The sequence below is a fragment of the Borostomias antarcticus genome, assembly GCF_949987555.1.
Source record: "Borostomias antarcticus genome assembly, chromosome: 13".
Lineage (NCBI taxonomy): Eukaryota > Metazoa > Chordata > Actinopteri > Stomiiformes > Stomiidae > Borostomias > Borostomias antarcticus.
In genome coordinates this window covers 14,012,611-14,032,787 of record NC_140246.1, presented here as the reverse complement: position 1 = coordinate 14,032,787, position 20,177 = coordinate 14,012,611, and the positions used below count along the sequence as shown (strand labels likewise).

General features: G+C 49.1%; 1 protein-coding gene across 1 annotated transcript in view; it reads right to left on the bottom strand.

Moving 5' to 3' along the window:
* Positions 1-14,751: 14,751 nt before the first annotated feature.
* The window catches only part of dgki (diacylglycerol kinase, iota), a gene marked incomplete at both ends in the record, with an annotated part of 53,299 nt that continues 47,873 nt past the window's right edge, over positions 14,752-20,177 (bottom strand). The window contains 3 exons of the mRNA XM_084447577.1: positions 14,752-14,868; positions 15,714-15,813; positions 16,015-16,051. Of these exons, the coding sequence (XP_084303703.1) occupies positions 14,752-14,868; positions 15,714-15,813; positions 16,015-16,051 (254 nt within the window). The remainder of the gene's footprint in view (positions 14,869-15,713; positions 15,814-16,014; positions 16,052-20,177) is intronic.

Genomic DNA, 20,177 nt, shown 5'->3' with positions numbered 1-20,177 from the left:
TCTTGACATTCATTCTCCGTATCACTGCCGGGACTCTCGGCAGGCTATCAGTAACTATGTTCCATAACATGTGAGGAGATAGTCAGGAGACATGACAATATCACCTGTAGACTGTTGTTTCTCTTTACTGACGTATCAAGTCTATGAAGCCTACATAGACGACCACTGAAGGGAATTTCCCTTAGCAACTTGTAACCAGAGCTCTGCATCACAGTTCATGTTTGACTCATCTCTGGAACCCAGGTCTCCTCATCCTTGTGTTCCAGTGTTTTGGTCTTTAGAGAGAATAAACTGTAGATTAAGTTGTAATATGATCGCCGGCCAGGCTGCCAGGTATATTAGGGCCGGCTCAGTGCACTCTGCCCATCCGTGACTGAACACTCCACATCGACTCATGCGTGTCAACGCAACTCAACACCAAGACCTGACAATGGTCTCAACGCCATTCCAAGGGTTCGGTTACTTCCAACATCTCCTCCGGTCTCATCTGCTCCGATCTGACCCACTTCTCGCTCCCGGTGTGGAGGCGTAAACCGGGTCCGGGCCCGGGCTGAACCGGGACGAGTCAAGACCTGAGTCTGGGTTAGCTAGGGTAGAGGGCTGGGATGAGGCCTGATGCTGGGTTAGCTAGGGTAGAGGGCTGGGATGAGGCCTGATGCTGGGTTAGCTAGGGTAGAGGGCTGGGATGAGGCCTGATGCTGGGTTAGCTAGGGTAGAGGGCTGGGATGAGGCCTGAGGCTGGGTTAGCTAGGGTAGAGGGCTGGGATGAGGCCTGATGCTGGGTTAGCTAGGGTAGAGGGCTGGGATGAGGCCTGAGGCTGGGTTAACTAGGGTAAGGGGCTGGAATGAGGCCTGAGGCTGGGCTAGCTAAGGTAGAAGGCTGGGATGAGGCCTGAGGCTGGGTTAGCTACTGTAAGGTAGGGGCCTGGGATGAGGCCTGAGGCTGGGTAAACTAGGGTAGAGTGTTAGGACGAGGCCTACACACACACACGCGCGCGCACACACACACACGCGCACACACACGCACACACACACACACACGCGCACACACACACACGCACACACACACACACACGAGAGCCATGTCTAGAACTGGAACAGAGGAATGAGTTTCTGTAGTTTATCAAGTTCAATCTCAGAGATTTCCATCAGCCCACTGAGTCAGTGTGGGTCTTCTGACAATACAGAGGGAGGGAGGGAGAAAGAGAGAGAGAGAGAGAGAGAGAGAGAGGGACAGAGAGAGAGAGAGAGAGAGGGAGTGACAGAGAGAGAGAGAGAGAGAGAGTGAGTGACAGAGAGAGAGAGAGAGAGAGAGAGAGAGAGAGAGTGAGTGACAGAGAGAGAGAGAGTGACAGAGAGAGAAAGGGACAGAGAGAGAGAGAGAGAGGGACAGAGAGAAAGAGAGAGAAAGAGGGACAGAGAGAGAGAGAGAAATATATATATATAGAGAGAGAGGGAGAGAGAGAGAGAGAGAGAGAGAGAGAGAGAGAGAGAGAGAGAGAGAGAGAAAGGGTTAGGGTTAGAACAGAACATCAGTGAAAGTCACCTTTGTCCAATGGACGGTTCCACTCAGGTTAACAGCGAGACTGAAATTCTTAACTGCGTCTACACACACACACACACACACACACACACACACACACACACACACACACACACACACACACATACACACACACACACCACTGACACGGTCTCGGGTTACTGAGCTGCTACAGAACAGTAGCTGGCTGTGCTGAGAAGACACTACAGTACATAGACAGACCACAGAGCCTGGAGCAGTTAATCAGTGGCACTGACAGTTAATTTGTGAATGAGTGGCTCACACACACACATACACACACACACACACACACACACACAGACACACACACACAGTTCTTGTGAGTCCTGAATAGGTAGCAAGTAGTTGGTTAAGCTCACTGCCCCAGTATAAATACCGTCCAAAAACGTGTCCAAAAACGGTATCTATTGTGTGGGAGACCGGGGTTCGAATCCCACCCTGGCCATGCCAAAATGTATGGGTTACACAGACACACACACACACCTGCTCTAAACAGGAGAGGCACACAAGTAGTACACAACATGTCATGTGTCCTCAACTTCAATGTTGGAGTGATGACAACTGGACACAGAAGTTCAACGTAATGTAATCAATTATGTCAACAAAGATGACATCAAGTAGTAGACGGTCCTGTTTATCATATAATCACTCTTGGGAAGAGGCCTGTATATTTACAGTCTATAGTGAACAACGTTATGTGTGACTGCTGTACAGAGAAACGGAGTGGAGGGGAAAGAAGGTTGTCACCAGGAATGGTGTGTGTTTTCTGTAAAACCAGTTTATCAGCATGCCATCTGTATGTGTGTGTGTGGGTGTGTGTGTGTGTGTGTGGGGGGGGGGGTGTGTGTGTGGGTGTGGGTGTGTAGCCTAGTCATATGTGGGAGAAGCTGTCCTATGCTCGTGTCCTGGCTGGCCTGGCCTGTGTTTCAGTTCCTTTGTAGCAGTTTTATAAACAAATGTATCGTTGATGTGGCAACTTGAATAACCATGTTTACCACAATACTGTACTTGTAGGGGGTTACTGTCTGACCAACTAAAATAATATGACACCCAGTCTACAGGTGCATCTCATAAAATTAGAATATTGTGGAAAGTCCGTAATTTAATTAAAAAAAAGTGAAACTTTCATAGATTATATATTCATTAAACATGTAGTGAAATATTTCAGGGCTGATTGCCTCAATGCCATGCTCCACGTTGCTGCAGTAATTTGTGCAATAGGAGCTCCACCAAGTATTGAGTGTATAAATGAACATACTGAACATATTATACATGATAAAGATTAAAACAAAAAAGGCTTGAAATATTTCACTTTGTGTAGGCTAATGGATCTAGAACACATTAAAGTTTCACTGTTTGAATTAAATTACGGAAAATAATGGACTTTTTCCACAATATTCTAATTTTCTGAGATGCACCTGTAAACACGATGGTCTTCCAATATAGCTCACCTGTGCAGGTTAGACGGTTGTGGAAGATGTACTCGCAGCACACATCACACCAAGCGCCCGACGCCCCTGGGCAGAAGTTGTGCCCCTCACCACTCTCCTCCCTCACCCGGGGGTCCTTCTCACTCGGGGAGAATATCGTCCTCACATCCGGGGGTCGAAACCCTCTCTTCCTGTTGCGGGGCGCAGGACCAGGGCTGTCAGGTTTCTCCTCGGAAGGGCGCAGTAACGGATCCGGTCTCCTCTCACTCCACTCGAGGCTCTCTACTCTCCGGGGTTGAGGGGATGAATGCCGCCTGACCGCTCTCACGCCCTTCCCTTTCGAATGCCGCATCTTTGCGCTCGGTGGAGGTGACATTTCCCCCGGAATGTCTTCCATCATGTAGGCATTCGTCCTCCACGGCGGCGCTATCGGTGATTTATTAACAATCGCCACTGTTACCGACGGTTCGTCCGCGATGAAACGCGTCGGGGAATATTTACGACTCTGGTGCATTGCGTTAAACATTTACGCACCCTAGAGCGCACCAGCTAGGCTACCCAAACACTACTCTTCGCGCTCGCTACATGGGAATTATCTCGGTAAGAGCGACACGTCATTCCAGAATATTGGACTTTTGTGAGTGTGTGTGTTTGTGTGTGACAAGGCACAATAATGCGTCCTCGAGGCTGGTCTGGTCTGCGTGTTGTCAGTAAGCAGGTCGAGCAGGTGCGGGGAACGGGTTGGGTTTCATTTCAACACAGACCCCGTGGAATCCCGACCATGCATGGACCGGCAAGGCAGTCTACCTAATCATCGCCCTGAAGCACAGACCGGTTTACCGACCGTCGCCAAAGCATGGCTTTCAACAGGGGGACGCAAAAGTAGTATGGGCCAACTTCATCATACCCAGATATCACCCCAGGTTCAATTGACAGGACTTTGATCTCCACAATTGCAAAAATAAACGTTTTATTTGTATTTGTAAACATTACAAAAATAAACAGTTCATTTTTTGGAACATAAAAATTATAGAATACAGTTGGTTACTATAAGCCTACTAAACACTTCACTTAAAGCAATAAAGACATACGGAAACATTTGTCTAAAGATAAGGCACTATTGTCACTATTTAGAGGGGCTCTTTAAAGAAGTCGTTTTTGATCCCATCTGAATAAATAACAAAACAGCTGGTTAACATGAATCTACACAGCATTATCAAGCATGCACAAATCGTTCTGACACCATGATGGAATTCAGATCATAAATAGCAGATTTGTTCAGATTCGTTTGGCCTCTGGCACATTCCCATAGCCCCGAGTTGTGACACCAACATTTAGTAAACAAATAACATTAATGCATCATAATCACAGATGATGGTTTCACTAGTTCATTTGCTCCATATGTATGACACAGTGAGCGTGATCCTCACGAACACTTAAGTTGAGTTTCCTGAGTCCAGTCAACCTTGAGTTGGGTTTCTCAGAGGGTTTGTGGATGAGGGTCAGGGGATGAGGGTTACGGGATGAGCGTGGGGTGGGGGAAACCCTCTGGATCAGTGGACTTCCTCATCACCATCCCCACTCTCAAACACTTCCTCCTGCAGACAGAGGTAAAACATAATTTACACTTTGCTTTGCCTGTGAACAATGTGTGTGTGTGCATCTGTGCGTATGTGTGTGTGTGAGAGAAAGTGAGTGAGTGTGCATCTGTGTGTGTGTGTGCGCACATTGGTGCAGTACGTACATATCCGCCCTTCTCTTCTAGGACCCAGGGGGAGAAGTGGTCTTTCAGGTACTTTGCTCCGAAGCCCATGACCCGGTTCATAGGGATGGTGTCCAGGGCTGACAGACGACTGGCCACCTGAGGTAGGAGATCAGACTCGATTAGATCAGAGAAACTTCAACATAATGTGGGAAATATATTAGCTACTACCAACATATCAACACAAAAATCAAGATGAGCGAGAGGCTGACAAAACTGGCCATCCGAGGTAGGAGATTAGATTAGAGAAACTTTCAACATAATGTGGGAAATTAATTAGCTACTACCAACATGTCAACACAAAAATCAAGATGAGAGAGAGAAAGGTGATGTTTTAACACAAAATGGTTCATGAAGGTGGGTGCTACACACAGAAGCCAGAATTGTACTTGTATAGAATAATACATGAGTATGTTTGCATAAGGAATTTATCTATTAATCCATACAATATTGTTGTATAAGATACAAGGTAGTCTGGGTTGTTAGATATTCTCTAATCAGAATCTGATTTTATGGAATGGAATAGAAAGTTTCTTTGCCATTTATAACAAGTACAGGTAGGCTACATTGGAATTCTTGTCATCGCTTGTCCTTACAGTGTCTTATCAGCACTAATCATCCCAGTCCTATGTACGCAGCTAGACATTTAAAGGTTCCCAAACTGGCAATTTACTATCCATAGTCTAGCAGTCTAGCAGTATCATCCTTACCCTAACCCATGGTTTTTAAAAGAGTTTTTTCAGACAGTTGGCCCAGCCATCCTGAACTTTATCAACTGTTCCCTGTCCTCGGGGACAGTCCGCTCCTATTTTAAGCATGCTATTGTTTATCCTCTTTTAAAGAAGCCTTCCCTTGATCCCTCTGCGCTAGAAAATTATAGGCCCATTTCTAAGTTACCTTTTTTAGGAAAGATTCTGGATAAGATTGTTGCCACACAATTAATCACTCGCTTAAATGAGAACCTTATTTTTGAAAAGTTTCAGTCTGGTTTCCCAGCCCCACACAGCACTGAGACTGCACTTATAAAAGTCTCAAATGATCTACTACTTGCAGCCGACTCAGGCCTGTACTCACTCCTGATCCTCCTTGATCTCAGATCGGCCTTTGATACTGTTGACCATAATGTTTTAATCAACCGTCTAAAAAACCTCCTCGGCATTAGTGACGTAGCCTTAGAGTGGTGCACCTCCTACCTCTCAGGCAGGTCTTTCTCAGTGATGATGGGAGAGGCCTCCTCCTCATCTGCTCCTCTCTCTTGTGAGGTCCCCCAAGGGTCCATTCTGGGTCCACTCCTTTTTACTATTTATAATGCTACCCCTAGGTCACATCATGCATAAACATGGTATTGACTTTCACTGCTATGCAGATAATACTCAACTGTATGTCCCTTTGAAAGCTGGTTCCTCTGATGTCTCCCCTGTCTTGTCCTGCCTGGCTGAAATTAAATCATGGATGTCCTCTAACTTTCTAAAACTAAAGAATTCCAAAACTGAAATGATCTTAATCACTCCTGCCAGCCCCAACCCTAGCATTACCAGTAACCTTCTCTCTAATCTTAGTGCCCTTCCTACCCCAACTTTCTCCCTAATCTTAGTACCCTTCCTACCCCAACTTTCTCCCTAGTCTTAGTAGTACCCTTCCTACCCCAACTTTCTCCCTAGTCTTAGTACCCTTGTACCCTGAATGGTCTGGCTCCCTCTTATATTTGTGATCTATATGTATAGATCTATATCTAGATCTATGTGCCTACTCGCTGCCTGAGGTCATCCAGCAGAACTCTGCTCGTAGTTCCAAATTCCAGGCTGGTTTCTAAGGGTGATTGGGCCTTTGCGGTGAGAGCCCCTCAGCTCTGGAACTTGTTACCCGATGACCTCAGGCAGGCAAACTCAGTGTCATCTTTTAAATCTCTCTTAAAAACTCATTTTTATCGCCAAAGCTTCTTGTAGCTTTTATCTTCCATCTGTTTTATCCTGTGTTTTTGCTGCTTTTCTTTTATTACTGTTTTATTTAATGCATATGTTTTTTAATGTGATTCTGTCGTTTTATGTGTAAAGCACTTTGTATTGTAAAATTTGAAAGGAGCTCTATAAATAAAGTTATTATTATTATTATTATTATTATTATCCTCATCTATTGATCTCATCCGATCATAGATGACTGTGTCTGTGTCCATGATATAGTCAGTGCAATTAAATAACATTGAAGTATACAGTTGTGCAGTGTCAGTTGTTGATGTTGTCTATTATATAGGGAAGTGTTATTTGTTATTGTCGATCATATAGGCAAGATGTTATTGTTCAAGTGTTGTCAGGTGTTGGTTCAAATGATCAAGTGTTCAGTAGTGCAGAGTCAGTTGTTGTCTATTGAATACACAAGGTGCCCAAAGTGTCAAGTGATCAGTTGTTGCCGGGTAGGTTTTAACACATACTAGGAATTTGTTCTGGTCAGTTGGTGCATAACACTGATGGATAGACAACATTAGACAGGGTGCAAGAACTAGACAGCGCTACGATGCCTCTGGGAAACGCAGCCCAGGACTGTTAGTGTGATCCTTACGTCACATGTGAGGGCGATCTCTGTCTGGGGTGACCCCTGGGGGATGGGGTCAGGGGACAGACCCATCCTCCTGAGGAAGATGGACAGCACCCTCTCGAAAAAGCTGTAACCCAACAGCTCTTTGGCCAGAGACTTGTCCTTCAGAACCTGACAGGGTAGAGAGGGTAGAAACAAGTCAGTTATACGGACATTTGTCGAACTAGGAACATTCATGGGAGAATATACCTGGTTTATATATGTTCAGAGAGCTCTTATCTTTTACTGGTTGACAGCAGTCATTCATAGGTCAACTACTGTACCATGAGGTTGTCTGTGATTACAGAGACACCTGGTGGACACAAAGAGAACTGCACAAACACTTCTAAGAAAAAACACAAATCTCACCTCCTCATTCAGTCTGTCTCCATGTTCTCTCAGCAGCAGCGCCACCAATTTCTCCACAGCGTCTGTGGAGCAAGGATAACGATCACAAAGCTACCGGTTAAAACCTCAGAGGAACAGCGTGCAAACGGAAAGGAGATACACATTTTACACAAGGAAAACAGAGCGCTCTACCGTACCTTCCTCCCCGTCGGTCTCCAGATCTCCGGGGGTGAAGGTCATGCTGTCGGCTATCCTGGTCAGCCTGTCAGCCACCTCCCCCAGCGCCTCGGCGCCGTCTGCGCCTCCACCTCTCCCTGGACAGACAGACCACAGAGCGCTCAGGTTCGCTGGCTCCCCTCCAGTAATGGTTAGGGTCAACGACAAGCTAAGCTGAAACAAGGGCTGCGTGTAAAATAATACAATAGAATGCAATCGAACAGAGGATGACGTTCCCAGCAGCGGTCTGGTACTCACCAGGGGAGGATCTGAAGGCCGCACCTTCCGCGTCACGCGGCGATCCCTCCTCCAACGCTGTCTCGTCTTTCTGGGGGATACAGCCAAAGAAACGCCTCAGCCTCCTCAGCCCCCTCTTCCTCTTCTTAGGCCCGTCCGGGGTCTTCGGTGCCGGGTGGACCGCGCCGGTGTCCGTGCCGCCCTGCTGTGTCTCGGTGCTGCCCTGACCCTCCTCCCGAGGGCCTGCCGCCTTCCTTCTCTGGGCGTAGGCCATTATCAGACGGAACTCCACGGTGCCCTCCATGTCCTCCGTGTCTGCCGCCAGCGTGCCGTCGGCGGCGACAGTCCCGTTAGCGGCGCCGTTGGGGTGGCCGTTGGCGTAGCTGTTCACCATCGCTCTGGAACAAAATGAAGAAGGAAGTAGGCTTTCAGCTGGAGCATGTGGCAACATCCTCATGTAGTTGTAGCAGTCGCGCACATCCAACAAAATTAGGCAGGTGCAGGAACCGAACAAAAGTGCATATGAAAAAGAGAAAAGGTCAGCACACTGAGCACCCGTTTACCCTTTAATCAGCCAAAATAGTGACGTTTCGAGCAGCACCCTGCTTTTCCTCAGACAGAGCAGGGTGCTGCTCGAAACGTCACTATTTTGGCTAACATCTTCATGTAGCAATATCATCCAGTAGGACAAGTGAAATAACATCAAACCACAGTTTCCCCTCAATAAATAAAGTAAGACCAACCTATCTCCATCCATCCACCTACCTCCTATCTATCTAGCTATCCATCTATCCATCTATCTATCTATCTATGGTTGCTCTTCAAAAAGTCAGTTTGAACAACTTTCAACAGCAAAAGATGAATCGAAGAAACCAAAATATACTAGTGTGTTTCATTTAGCGGCAGTTGGTTCTGAGAGATTGGGGATTTAAATGGAAAGCTCCCTCGTGATGCCAAGTGAGTAACTGCTGTGCTGTCATGAGAAGTGTGATGTCCGGGCATGTCTGTCAGCTATGCGATAATGCGCTCCCTGCTGACTGCGAGGAGAAATCAGTTCTGGCTTCACCATCCTGATCACCTGAGCTCATTCTGTTTGAAGCCAGGTTAGGAAATCAAGACGATGCAGGACGTAAAATATAATATCGTCCTTTTGGGGAGAATCGGCATTGGCTTATTTTGCGAGATGCGAGATCCAACAGACGTTGAACAGCCTCGAAATCAAACTCACCGCGGTCTATAAAAGGATATAGCCTAGAGCAGGGGTCTCAAACTCAAATTGGCTTGTGGCCACTGCTGGTATCGTCAACTCATAGTTGGGACACTTCTATGTCAACTTCAAGTAGGCTACTACTATAATATCATATTTCATAACTCACAAGTCAGTCTCTACATGTTGTATTCCATAACTAACATTTTCGTCATACAAATTCAAACATTTACAATATATTTTAACAGTTAGTGCAAATCTTTTTTCCTTACTTTTATTTTATCTTGAATAGCCTACATTTGTACTTTATTATATTTTAGTTGCAAGATGTATCACTACTGTAAGCCTGCCCAGGACCTGTAGTCTACTTAAATTTACTAAAGTTAAGCGCCGTGTTCAGGAAATTATTTTGCGGAACGGATTACATTTCTGACATCATGTTCCGGGCCGCCAGATTACTTTTCGCCACCCAGTTTAGCAATAACACCATAGAGTTTAGGGTTAAGGTTAGGGTGTGGGTCAGGTGTAGGGTTAGGGTGACCCCTCCGTCCGGCCCGGAAGCGTCTACGCGTTTCGCAACTCAGTTTAGCGATAACACCATTGAGTTTAGGGTTAAGGAAGACCCTAACCCCTAACCCTCACCCTAACCCTACAAGCATTTGTTTAAATAGACCCTTTTGCTTTGGTAAGTGAAGTTTCATGTTTATCTGACACTTGTAAATATGAGCGCCTCTCCTAAATAGGCCGACACTGATTTATTTGATCAGACAACAGTCTTTTCACCCTCCATTCACTTCGCCGTCAAAATAAATCGGTGTCGGCCTATTTAGGAGAGGCGCTCATATTTACAAGTGTCAGATAAACATGAAACTTCACTTACCTAAGCAAAGGGGTCCATTTAAACAAATGCTGGGTTTTGAAGCCTCGGCGCTACCATTAAATAACTTATTTAGACGCGTTCTGTCCGAGTGAATTTATTTTTCTGAGGTAGTATTCTTCTGTGGTGGTGGCGGTCTCTTTGAAGCTTCCATTTAAGATAGCCTACTGAAGGTGCTTAACCGAGAACTTTTAAATTAGTAGGCTACATCAATACAACCGACGTCACTCAATCCGATTCCTGCAGTGTCACTAGTCTAATTTAAAAGTTCTCGGTTAAGCACCTTCAGTAGGCTATCTTAAATGGAAGCTTCAAAGAGAATGCAATTTATTTTGACGGCGAAGTGAATGGAGGGTGTAAGGACTGTTGTCTGGCATGAGCGAGCATGCGACAACAGGACTGAAAAATGTGCTCCGTACATTCCACTCGATCGGCGTAGCCTATTAAGTTTGAAGTAGGCTAGGGTTAGGAAGTAGTCTATCCAGGCTATCCCCGGTAGACTACGACAGATTAAGCGATAAGCATTCACGTCAGGTGCGCAGTCGTTTTTCGGCACAACACCGACAGGACACCAATTTCTTTCTTTTTTTAAATCAAAAGCGGGTGACTTTTCCGTAGGCCTACCGTATCGCCAATCCCTAGATTACTTACGTGTCGACTCGGTGAAAACGGCGAAGTTTAGATCTCTCCTCACAGACGCGCTCTTCTGACTGTTAAGACGCGCCCCGATGCGACCCACACACACACACACACTTCACCCGCCGAATGCAAATAACAAATGCCGCTCGTCTTCCAGAACCGGTCAATATGCTCCTTCCATGTGAAACCGAAACTTTGAGAAGCGTCTGCCTATTGGAGACTTGCTATGTCACAGACTTTAAACAGCTGAGAAAATTGCCCCTGTCAGCATGACTCACAGGTGAAAACCAATCAGCTGATCGACAAAATCACGGTCACGACACGCTCTCAAGTCTTGAAAACTTTATTATTATTCTAAAATGATAAGGTTATTCAGATGTTACAATTGTACAATCTGGCATGCTTTGTTAATGCCTCTCAATTTTATATATATTTGTTACCCTCAAAATAATCCACAGGACATTGAAGAGATTACAATGCTCATTAAAATCTTTAAGAAACGCACAGTAGACCCATGGGGAAGGAGAGGAGACCTGTGAGGTTTTTTTTTTCGAGTTTGAGTCAGAATTCAGAATATATCCTTGTTCATTAAAATACCTTACTCTTCTTTTATATGGCACTAGACAATCCCTGTGGAAAAGGGGATTGTGACAATCAGTGTAAATTAAGAACGCTTAAAATAAATCTTTCCCTTCACCAGTGTTGTATGTGAGGGCCTACACACCAGGCCATGGTAAGGGGGTAAAGGTTGTCTGTATCAGGCTGCCAACGCACCCTGCTGATAAAGGCTTCCACAGGACTGGATATTAAAGTAGAACCTTTCCATTCAGGAATAAGGTACCCTATCCTAGGTTTGGGAAACACCCACTTTTAGTATTATTCCCATTCATAAATATTCTACTTTAGGGGTTGAGTAGACTAGGCTACATCCCATTTACTTCAGTAGTAGCGTACCAGGGTCTTTCCCAGTTAAACCTATTCCAGACAGCAGTGATATTGTCAGTTCAGTGTGTGGTCTAGTGTACTTCTTTAGCAGGCGGGGTGTTGGTGAGATACAGACTAGTGAGTGTTTGTCTTCTCTTCACACCCATCAGGGGGTCCTCACAACCCGCTGTCACAATGTGACCCCCCGCCCCCCCCATCATCGCCCGCACCCTCAACCACCTATCCAAACAGGAAATTATGTCGGAGGCAACACTACAGGATACTTTTTTTTTTTTTTTGAGAATAGAAAATAAACAACAACATTCAAGTAATCCCATCGCCGTCGTCGTCATCATCATCAACATCATCATAAAATAAACAATACAAAAGCAAAACTACACAACACTTCCACTCTAAAACGTACACTCAGGTATAAAACAACAAAATAAAAGCATAATAATAATAATAATTTAATCATCATCTTCATTATATTAAATAATAATAATAATGCCATTCCGTGATGCCAACATTATTCTGTCGCAACTCCCAAAGAGGAAAGAAAATGCCATGCACACAACACTGCTGACGAGTGACACAAACCAAAGCTAAATCATGTAGTATAATAATAATATCATAAACAATACACACGGATACTTTCAGGAGGCGGGCATCCTCCTGGCCAGGGACACCAAGGGCTGGTGAGGGTGACCTGCCCAGATCCCAGGCCATTGGCCGGTGATGACTCTGAGGGACACAGTACATCTCTCCATGCTTGGACACGGCGTCCTCATGAGGGACACAGTACATCTCTCCATGCTTGGACACGGCGTCCTCATGAGGGACACAGTACATCTCTCCATGCTTGGACACGGCGTCCTCATGAGGGACACAGTACATCTCTCCATGCTTGGACACGGCATCCTCATGAGGGACACAGTACATCTCTCCATGCTTGGACACGGCGTCCTCATGAGGGACACAGTACATCTCTCCATGCTTGGACACGGCGTCCTCATCAGGGTCATTCCTGGGATCACAGGGTCACACTGCCTGGTCCAGAGGTTGATCAGGCTTCAGCTGTTGTCCAAGCAGCAGTATTCCAGGGGAAGTTCTTCAATGCCCTAATCCTTCTTCCACCTTTGGTTTGATAGAACCTTCCGCTTTTGTTTCGACAGAACCTGCATCTTTGGATCTCAAACGTTCTGGTCAGAGCAATGAGCAAGACCCCCCACAACTGAAATATGAAAGCACCTCAAAAATGTTCAAAAATGGTAAACGGACTGCACTTATAGCGTCTTTCTCCTTCTAACAGACAAAGCGCTTTTACAATGGCCTCTCATTCACCCATTCACACACACATTCACGCACCAATGGTGGCAAGCTGCCATGCAAGGCGCTAGCCTGCTAATTTGGGAGCAATTTGGCATTCAGCGTCTTGCCCAAGGACACTTCGACATGTGGACAGGAGGAGCCAGGAATCGAAACGCCAACCCTGCGGTCATTGGACGACCCGTTCTACCTCCTGAGGCACAGCCGCCCCAATAACATCAGCGATAGCATTCCTCGCTTCACACATTTGCATTGTTTACGGATGATTTAGGGAAACCATGAAAAGATAAAGACGTTCAACTTTTTTGGGGTGCTAGCGCTTCTATTCTAGGTATATTACAAATTATTTTGGGGTTTGCTCATGGCTCTGCAGCAGAAAACTACCAGCTTTTGGCTGGTGGTGTTCCACAATATCATAACATGGATTGTAGCTTAGGGACCCCCATGTACAACAGAGCGTATAATCAGCCACCCACCAGCACTGTAAGAAATTGCACCTTCATAGTGCTATATAAACAACCAGCATGTTAAAACATTAATGTAATGTAAACATAAACCAAGAAAATGCACAAACGTCTACCATTCATATTGCATTGAATATGGCTCAGAATATTTCCTCTCCTCTCTTGGATAAATATTCAATCACAACCATGCCGCCACACACTCGCACACTCGCACGCACGTACACACACACACACACACACACACACACACACACACACACACACACACACACACACACACACACACACGTCTAAAAGAACATGTTGCTCTGTGCGCTCTCTCTCTCTCTCTCTCCTTGTGTCTGTCTACAAATTGTCACACATGTATCTGAGTCCATAGCTATCTTATGATATGGACTAATTTCTGGACACACACACACACACACACACTCACTTCTGTTTAGGGGCGGGGGTGAGGGGGGGGCGTGCTAGTGAGCATTTGGGGCTTGAGGGGGGAGCATAAATGAAGGAAGCTTGGTGGTTTGTATGTGTGGGAGTGTGTGTGTGTGTGTGTGTAGGGGTTTGGGGCTCACAGACCTTGATGTGTCCAGGCCTAGAGTGGTGACAACACAGTAGTTGAGCTGCAGTATATCAGAGTAGAGTGGTAGTATTATAGTAGTATTATAGTAGTACTGTAGATAGCTTATGACCCTGCATCACAGTGCAGTGTCTTTGGCACATCTCGCAAACCCCCTCGGAGGAGGGGTGGGGGGTAAACATGATTCAACCTCACTTTCGACCATTTCAACCTTGTCACAACCATCTTTCAACCCTTGTGGTGGGTAAAGCTACTGGGCCACAGTCTCACCCTTGTAACCCCCGACCTTTGACCCTGGAAGAAAGTGCACAGGCAACAACCCAACAACCCCACCCCACCCAACTTACAATCAATCAATTAGCTAATAAATAAAGCAATCAATAAATTAAAAACCAAATAAATAATTTGATGAATGAAACGTTCTCCACTGCAGGGACTGAGTAATGCTGCTGGAGCATGTGAGCACCCGTCTGTCTGTCTGTCTGTCTGTCTGTCTGTCTGTCTGTCTGTCCATCCATCTGTCCATCCGTCCGTCCGTCAGTCCCTCCACTGAGGTGACGGAGACCTCTCTCCAGGCTCCTCCCCCCCTCTCTGTGGTGGGCGTGGTCAGACAGCGGTCTCCAGGTCTTCGTGGGCCACAGTGGGTGTGTGTTGTTTGCTCTGGAGGAACGCCGCCAGCTCAGAGTCCCCCGACGACTGGGCCTGATCCACTGGCGTCTTGCCCTGTGACACAGATACACACACACGCGCGCGCGTGCACACACACACACACACACACACACACACACACACACACACACACACACAGGGAAGATGGGAAGAACGAACCTTCAGAATGGTAATCAAATCAACAGTACCAACGGGTGAAGCTACTGTAGTTGCAGCAGTATGCTACTCTGAGCTGACAGTCATGGCGTGCTCTGTTTCAAATGAACCCGCTGCCCTCTTCCTGTCTCTCAACTCCTAGAGCTGAACCACTCGGTTCTGCCGCTACACTGTTTCGCTGCTACTGGCTGCCTCCCTGAAGCAACTCTGTTAACAGCAGAAGTGAGCCTCCAAACGGGCTTCTGTCTCCTTCACCACCGCCCCAGCCTCCAAACGGGCTTCTGTCTCCTTCACCACCACCCCAGCCTCCAAACGGGCTTCTGTCTCCTCCACCACCACCCCAGCCTCCAAACGGGCTTCTGTTCTTACTAGTATGCAGCTCTCTGCCAGCGCTGTTGATGCGTGTAAAACATGACTTCTCGGGCAGAGAGATTTCCATATCAAAGGTGAAATGCTTAGGTGGGTCCAATAAATACCTAATGCTTCATCCAATACGTGCATGTGCCTGACTGAGGGAACGACTGGGTAAGCAGTTCTGACCGGTCTACCGCTGATTACTGGCAGATATGACTCACAGAGGCTTTCTTGTGTGTGCGTATGTGTGTGTGTGTGTGTGTGTGTGTGTGGAGTAGCCTGTGTGTGTGTGTGGAGTGTGTGTGTGTGTGGAGTAGCCTGTGTGTGTGTGTGTTTGGAGTAGCCTGTGTGTGTGTGTGGAGTAGCCTGTGTGTTTGTGTGGCTCTAACCTGGAAGTTGGTCTTGTTAAGGGACGCTCCGGCCTCTAGAAGCAGTTGACACACAGCATGCTGCTTCTCTGAGGCTGCTTTGTGCAAGGCAGTGTCCCCTCTGAAAACACACACACACACACACACACACACTTTAGAACAGCCCTTCAGATACATCCACTTCATGAGAGTACCTTGCTCTGTTGAGGTCACATGACTGGAACACTGAAGGCGTTCTGAAACTATAGGCCTCCTGTAGGCTATGTTCAGACAGGAAATAAGGTTAAGAAATACAATTTAAAAAAAAAGATATTCAACGTACGTTTCTCTGTCTGTCAAATCCAGGATCAACTTTGAACCTAAAAAGCAAAAAGAACACCATTTCATAAGCTGGACCAACTCAAGGTTCAAGGTTATAATAGAAGGTGTGCTCCATGGGGACTGTACATGTTTCTGGTAGTCTTGTTTTGATTCTAGGATGTTATGACTTCGTACTTGATTTTATGTTATTTTGTTGTATCACGTTCCTATTTTGTATGTGTTTTTTATTGTAATCAGGTGGCAGAAGAGAGCTTGCTCTCAATTGTTTTCCCTTAAAGGGGAAGGCTCTTTGTATATGTATTGAAAAATAAATGTTTCAATTCAATTCAGTTAAATTCAATAACATTGCTTGTTGATCACAAACACACTGTTACGGCTCGCATGCCCTCGCCTCCACAACCGTCTCCCTCTCTCCCCTCTGGGTCCGCTGCGCGCTCGGGGCGTTCTACGCGCTCTACCGCACGTCGCATCAGCCCGGGTATACAACGCTCTGGCTCTCCGGAGTTTCCCCCCACTGCCGGGCGTTCCCCGTCTCCGGCCAGCTCCGCGGACTCGGCAGTCTCCTCCCTCTCCGGTGACGAAGAATCGGATCCCGACATGCCCAGCACATCGACCCGTGCGCAAAGACAAGAACGGCGCGCTCGTCTCCGACGATGACGCTGGCGCGGCTCTACTCACCGGTTCCCAATTATCATCACCACACCTGTCCCTCGTTCTGCAATCACCTTCAACCTCTACAAAAACCTGGTCTACACTCCACTCATCGCCAGATCTTACCATAATACTCTTGTGGTAAAGTATAGCCTAAGCCTACAATCTCCTTACCCGTATTTTGTAGTGTTTTTTCCCGTTCCCGTTTGTGATTACTCTCACTCACCCTGCCTCCCCTCCTCATCTCTCCAGTTCCTGCCTGACCCACGTCTGTACGATTACCCCGCTCCTGCCTGACCACCGCCTGTACGACCCCGCTCCTGCCTGACCATCGCCTGTACGACAACCCCGCTCCTGCCTGAACATCGCCTGTACGACAACGCTCCTGCCTGACCATCGCCTGTAGGACAACCCCGCTCCTGCCTGAACATCGCCTGTACGACAACCCCGCTCCTGCCTGACCATCGCCTGTACGACAACCCCGCTCCTGCCTGACCATCGCCTGTACGACAACCCCGCTCCTGCCTGACCATCGCCTGTACGACTACCACGCTCCTGCCTGACCATCGGCTGTACGACTACCACATCCCCCTTTTTGATCTTATTAAATCGCCCCTCCGGGCTTTACCGTTCCTTGCCTCCTCCTTTCCTGTTGCGCCTGGGTCCCAAAACCAAACCCTCACAGTAAGATCTGGCCCGTTTGGACCCAGCCAACATGGAGGAGAGTCCTGCACCTCCTGGACCACTCCAAGCCCTCCAACGGACCCAAGCTGAGCAACTGCAGCAGGTATCCGACCTGGTCACCGCGCTCAGTGCCCGCCTGGCTCCGTTCCTGAACCCCACCGCTCCACCAAACCGGGAGCCCCATCTCGCCTCCCCGGCCCCCTACGACGGGACATTCACCCTCTGCCGGGAGTTCCTCATGCAGTGTGAGTACGTGTTTGATCTCCAGCCAAGCATGTACTCCACTGCGTCAGCTCGCATAGCTTACATCGCTAACCTAACCACGGGACGGGCTCGCCGCTGGGTCATGGCGGGTCGCGAAGGCGCAGCTGCCTACATGCAGGACTACACTGCCTTCGTGGCAGAATTCAGGACTGTGTTCGACCACGACGTCCACGGACAGGACGCGGACGCTGCTCTCTCCGCCCTCACCCAGGGTTCCAGCTCAGTAGCGGACTACGCCACGGAGTTCCGCATCCTCGCTGCCCGTTGCTCCTGGAACGAGTCTGCCCTGTACAGCGCCTTCCGACGGGGCCTGGGGGACGCCATGAAGGACAGCCTGGCTGGAGGAGACAGACCAGCGACCCTGAGCCAACTCGTCTCCCTCTCCATAGCCCTAGACGAGCGCCACCGGGAACGCAGGCGCGAGCGGGCGCACCAACATCACAGCGCACCCAGACCGTCTCCGCCTCCCTCTGCCGGACTCTCTCGGCCTGCCCCGGCCTCCCTCGCCCCCCCAAACACCGCTGGAGAGGAACCCATGCAACTGGGTTGGACCCGACTGACCCCTGCAGAGCGTGAGCACCGGGAACAGAACGGACTGTGCATTTACTGCGCTAGCCCAGCGCACGCCGTCGACTCCTGTCCCTCTGCACCTCCCAGGGCGGCAAAAAGAGTAGGCTCACTCGCCAGGGGGTACCGAGTAAGCCGGCTTATCCATCCCCAATCCCGGACCCGTGCTGCCAGGTTCACTGTCACCCTCGCCTGGCAGGGGCACACGCTCTCCGTCCCTGCTCTCATCGACTCCGGTGCTGACGAGAGCTTCGTGGACGTCCAGTTCGCCCACAAAGCGGCGCTCCCCATCTCCCCTCTGGAGAGGCCCCTCTCGGCCTTCGCTCTGGATGGCCATCCTATGGGTCCCATTACTCACCGGACCCTGCCCCTCACCCTCACAGCCTCGGGAAACCACGTGGAGAACATCCGCCCCTTTGTCATCCACTCTCCCGACGCTCCGTTCATCCTGGGAAGGCCCTGGCTGGAACTCCATACCCCTCATGTCTGCTGGAGCTCGGGGCACATCCTCAGCTGGAGCACCGCCTGCCACGCCCGCTGCCTCCGAGCTGCTCAGACCTCCACTCGGGTTGACCGGCCCCGTCCCGCTCCTCCGGACCTCTCCACGGTCCCTTCGATGTACCACGACCTCGGAGAGGCCTTCAGTAAGGAGCGCGCCCGCACACTCCCCCCTCATCGACCCTACGACTGCGCCATCGAGCTCCACCCTGGCGCCCCTCTCCCAGCCAGTCGTCTCTACAACCTCTCCCTCCCGGAGAAAGCAGCCATGGACACCTACATCTCCGAGTGCTTGGCCGAGGGTCTCATCCGACCATCTCGATCCCAGGTGGCAGCGGGGTTCTTCTTCGTCAAGAAGAAGGGAGGAGATCTGAGGCCGTGCATCGACTACAGGCTGCTCAATAACATCACGGTTAAAAATAAATATCCACTCCCCCTCATGAGCTCCAACTTCGAGCCCCTCATCGGTGCCACCATCTTCACCAAGTTGGATCTCAGGAACGCTTATCACCTGGTGCGTATCCGTGAGGGGGACGAATGGAAGACCGCCTTCAAGACCTCCCGTGGCCACTACGAGTACCTCGTCATGCCCTTCGGCCTCACCAACGCCCCCGCCGTCTTCCAGGCGCTGATGAACGACGTGCTCAGGGACATGCTGGACGTCTTTGTGGTCCTCTACCTGGACGACATCCTGGTATTCTCCAGGAGCGCTGAGGAGCACGTCCAGCATGTCCGCATGGTCATCCAGCGTCTCCGGGAGAACCGCCTATATATCAAGGCGGAGAAGTGCACTTTTCACTCCTCGTCAGTGGAGTTCCTGGGGCTCATTGTGGAGGGAGGCCTGATGCGACCCGACCCCCGCAAGATCAAGACCGTGGTCGAATGGCCTCAACCCACGACCCGGAGACAACTTCAGAGCTTCCTTGGCTTCGCCAACTTTTACCGCCGTTTTATACGGGACTACAGCCGGGTAGCAGCTCCCCTCACCCACCTCACCTCATCCCTGCGTCCGTTCGTTTGGACACCGGCTGCCAGCGCTGCCTTCTCCGCGCTCAAGAAGTGCTTCACCACCGCCCCGGTCCTTCTCCATCCTGACCCCTCCAGGCAGTTCGTGGTCGAGGTGGACGCATCGGACACAGGCATCGGTGCTGTTCTGTCCCAGCGGTCAGGGGAGGACCAGAAGTTGCACCCCTGTGCCTTCCTCTCCCGCCGGTTCTCCCCAGCGGAGGTGAATTACGACATCGGGAACAGAGAGTTGTTGGCGGTGGTGGGGGCCTTGGAGGAGTGGCGCCACTGGCTTGAGGGTGCCGAACACACCACCCTCGTCTGGTCAGACCATAAGAACCTGACCTTCATCCGGGCGGCCAAGCGCCTCAACTCCCGCCAGGCGCGGTGGTCCCAGTTCCTCGGGAGGTTTGATTTCACCCTCACCTTCCGGCCCGGCTCCCGCAACGCCAAGGCCGACGCGCTGTCCCGCCTCCACGCGCCCGAGGCGCCCCC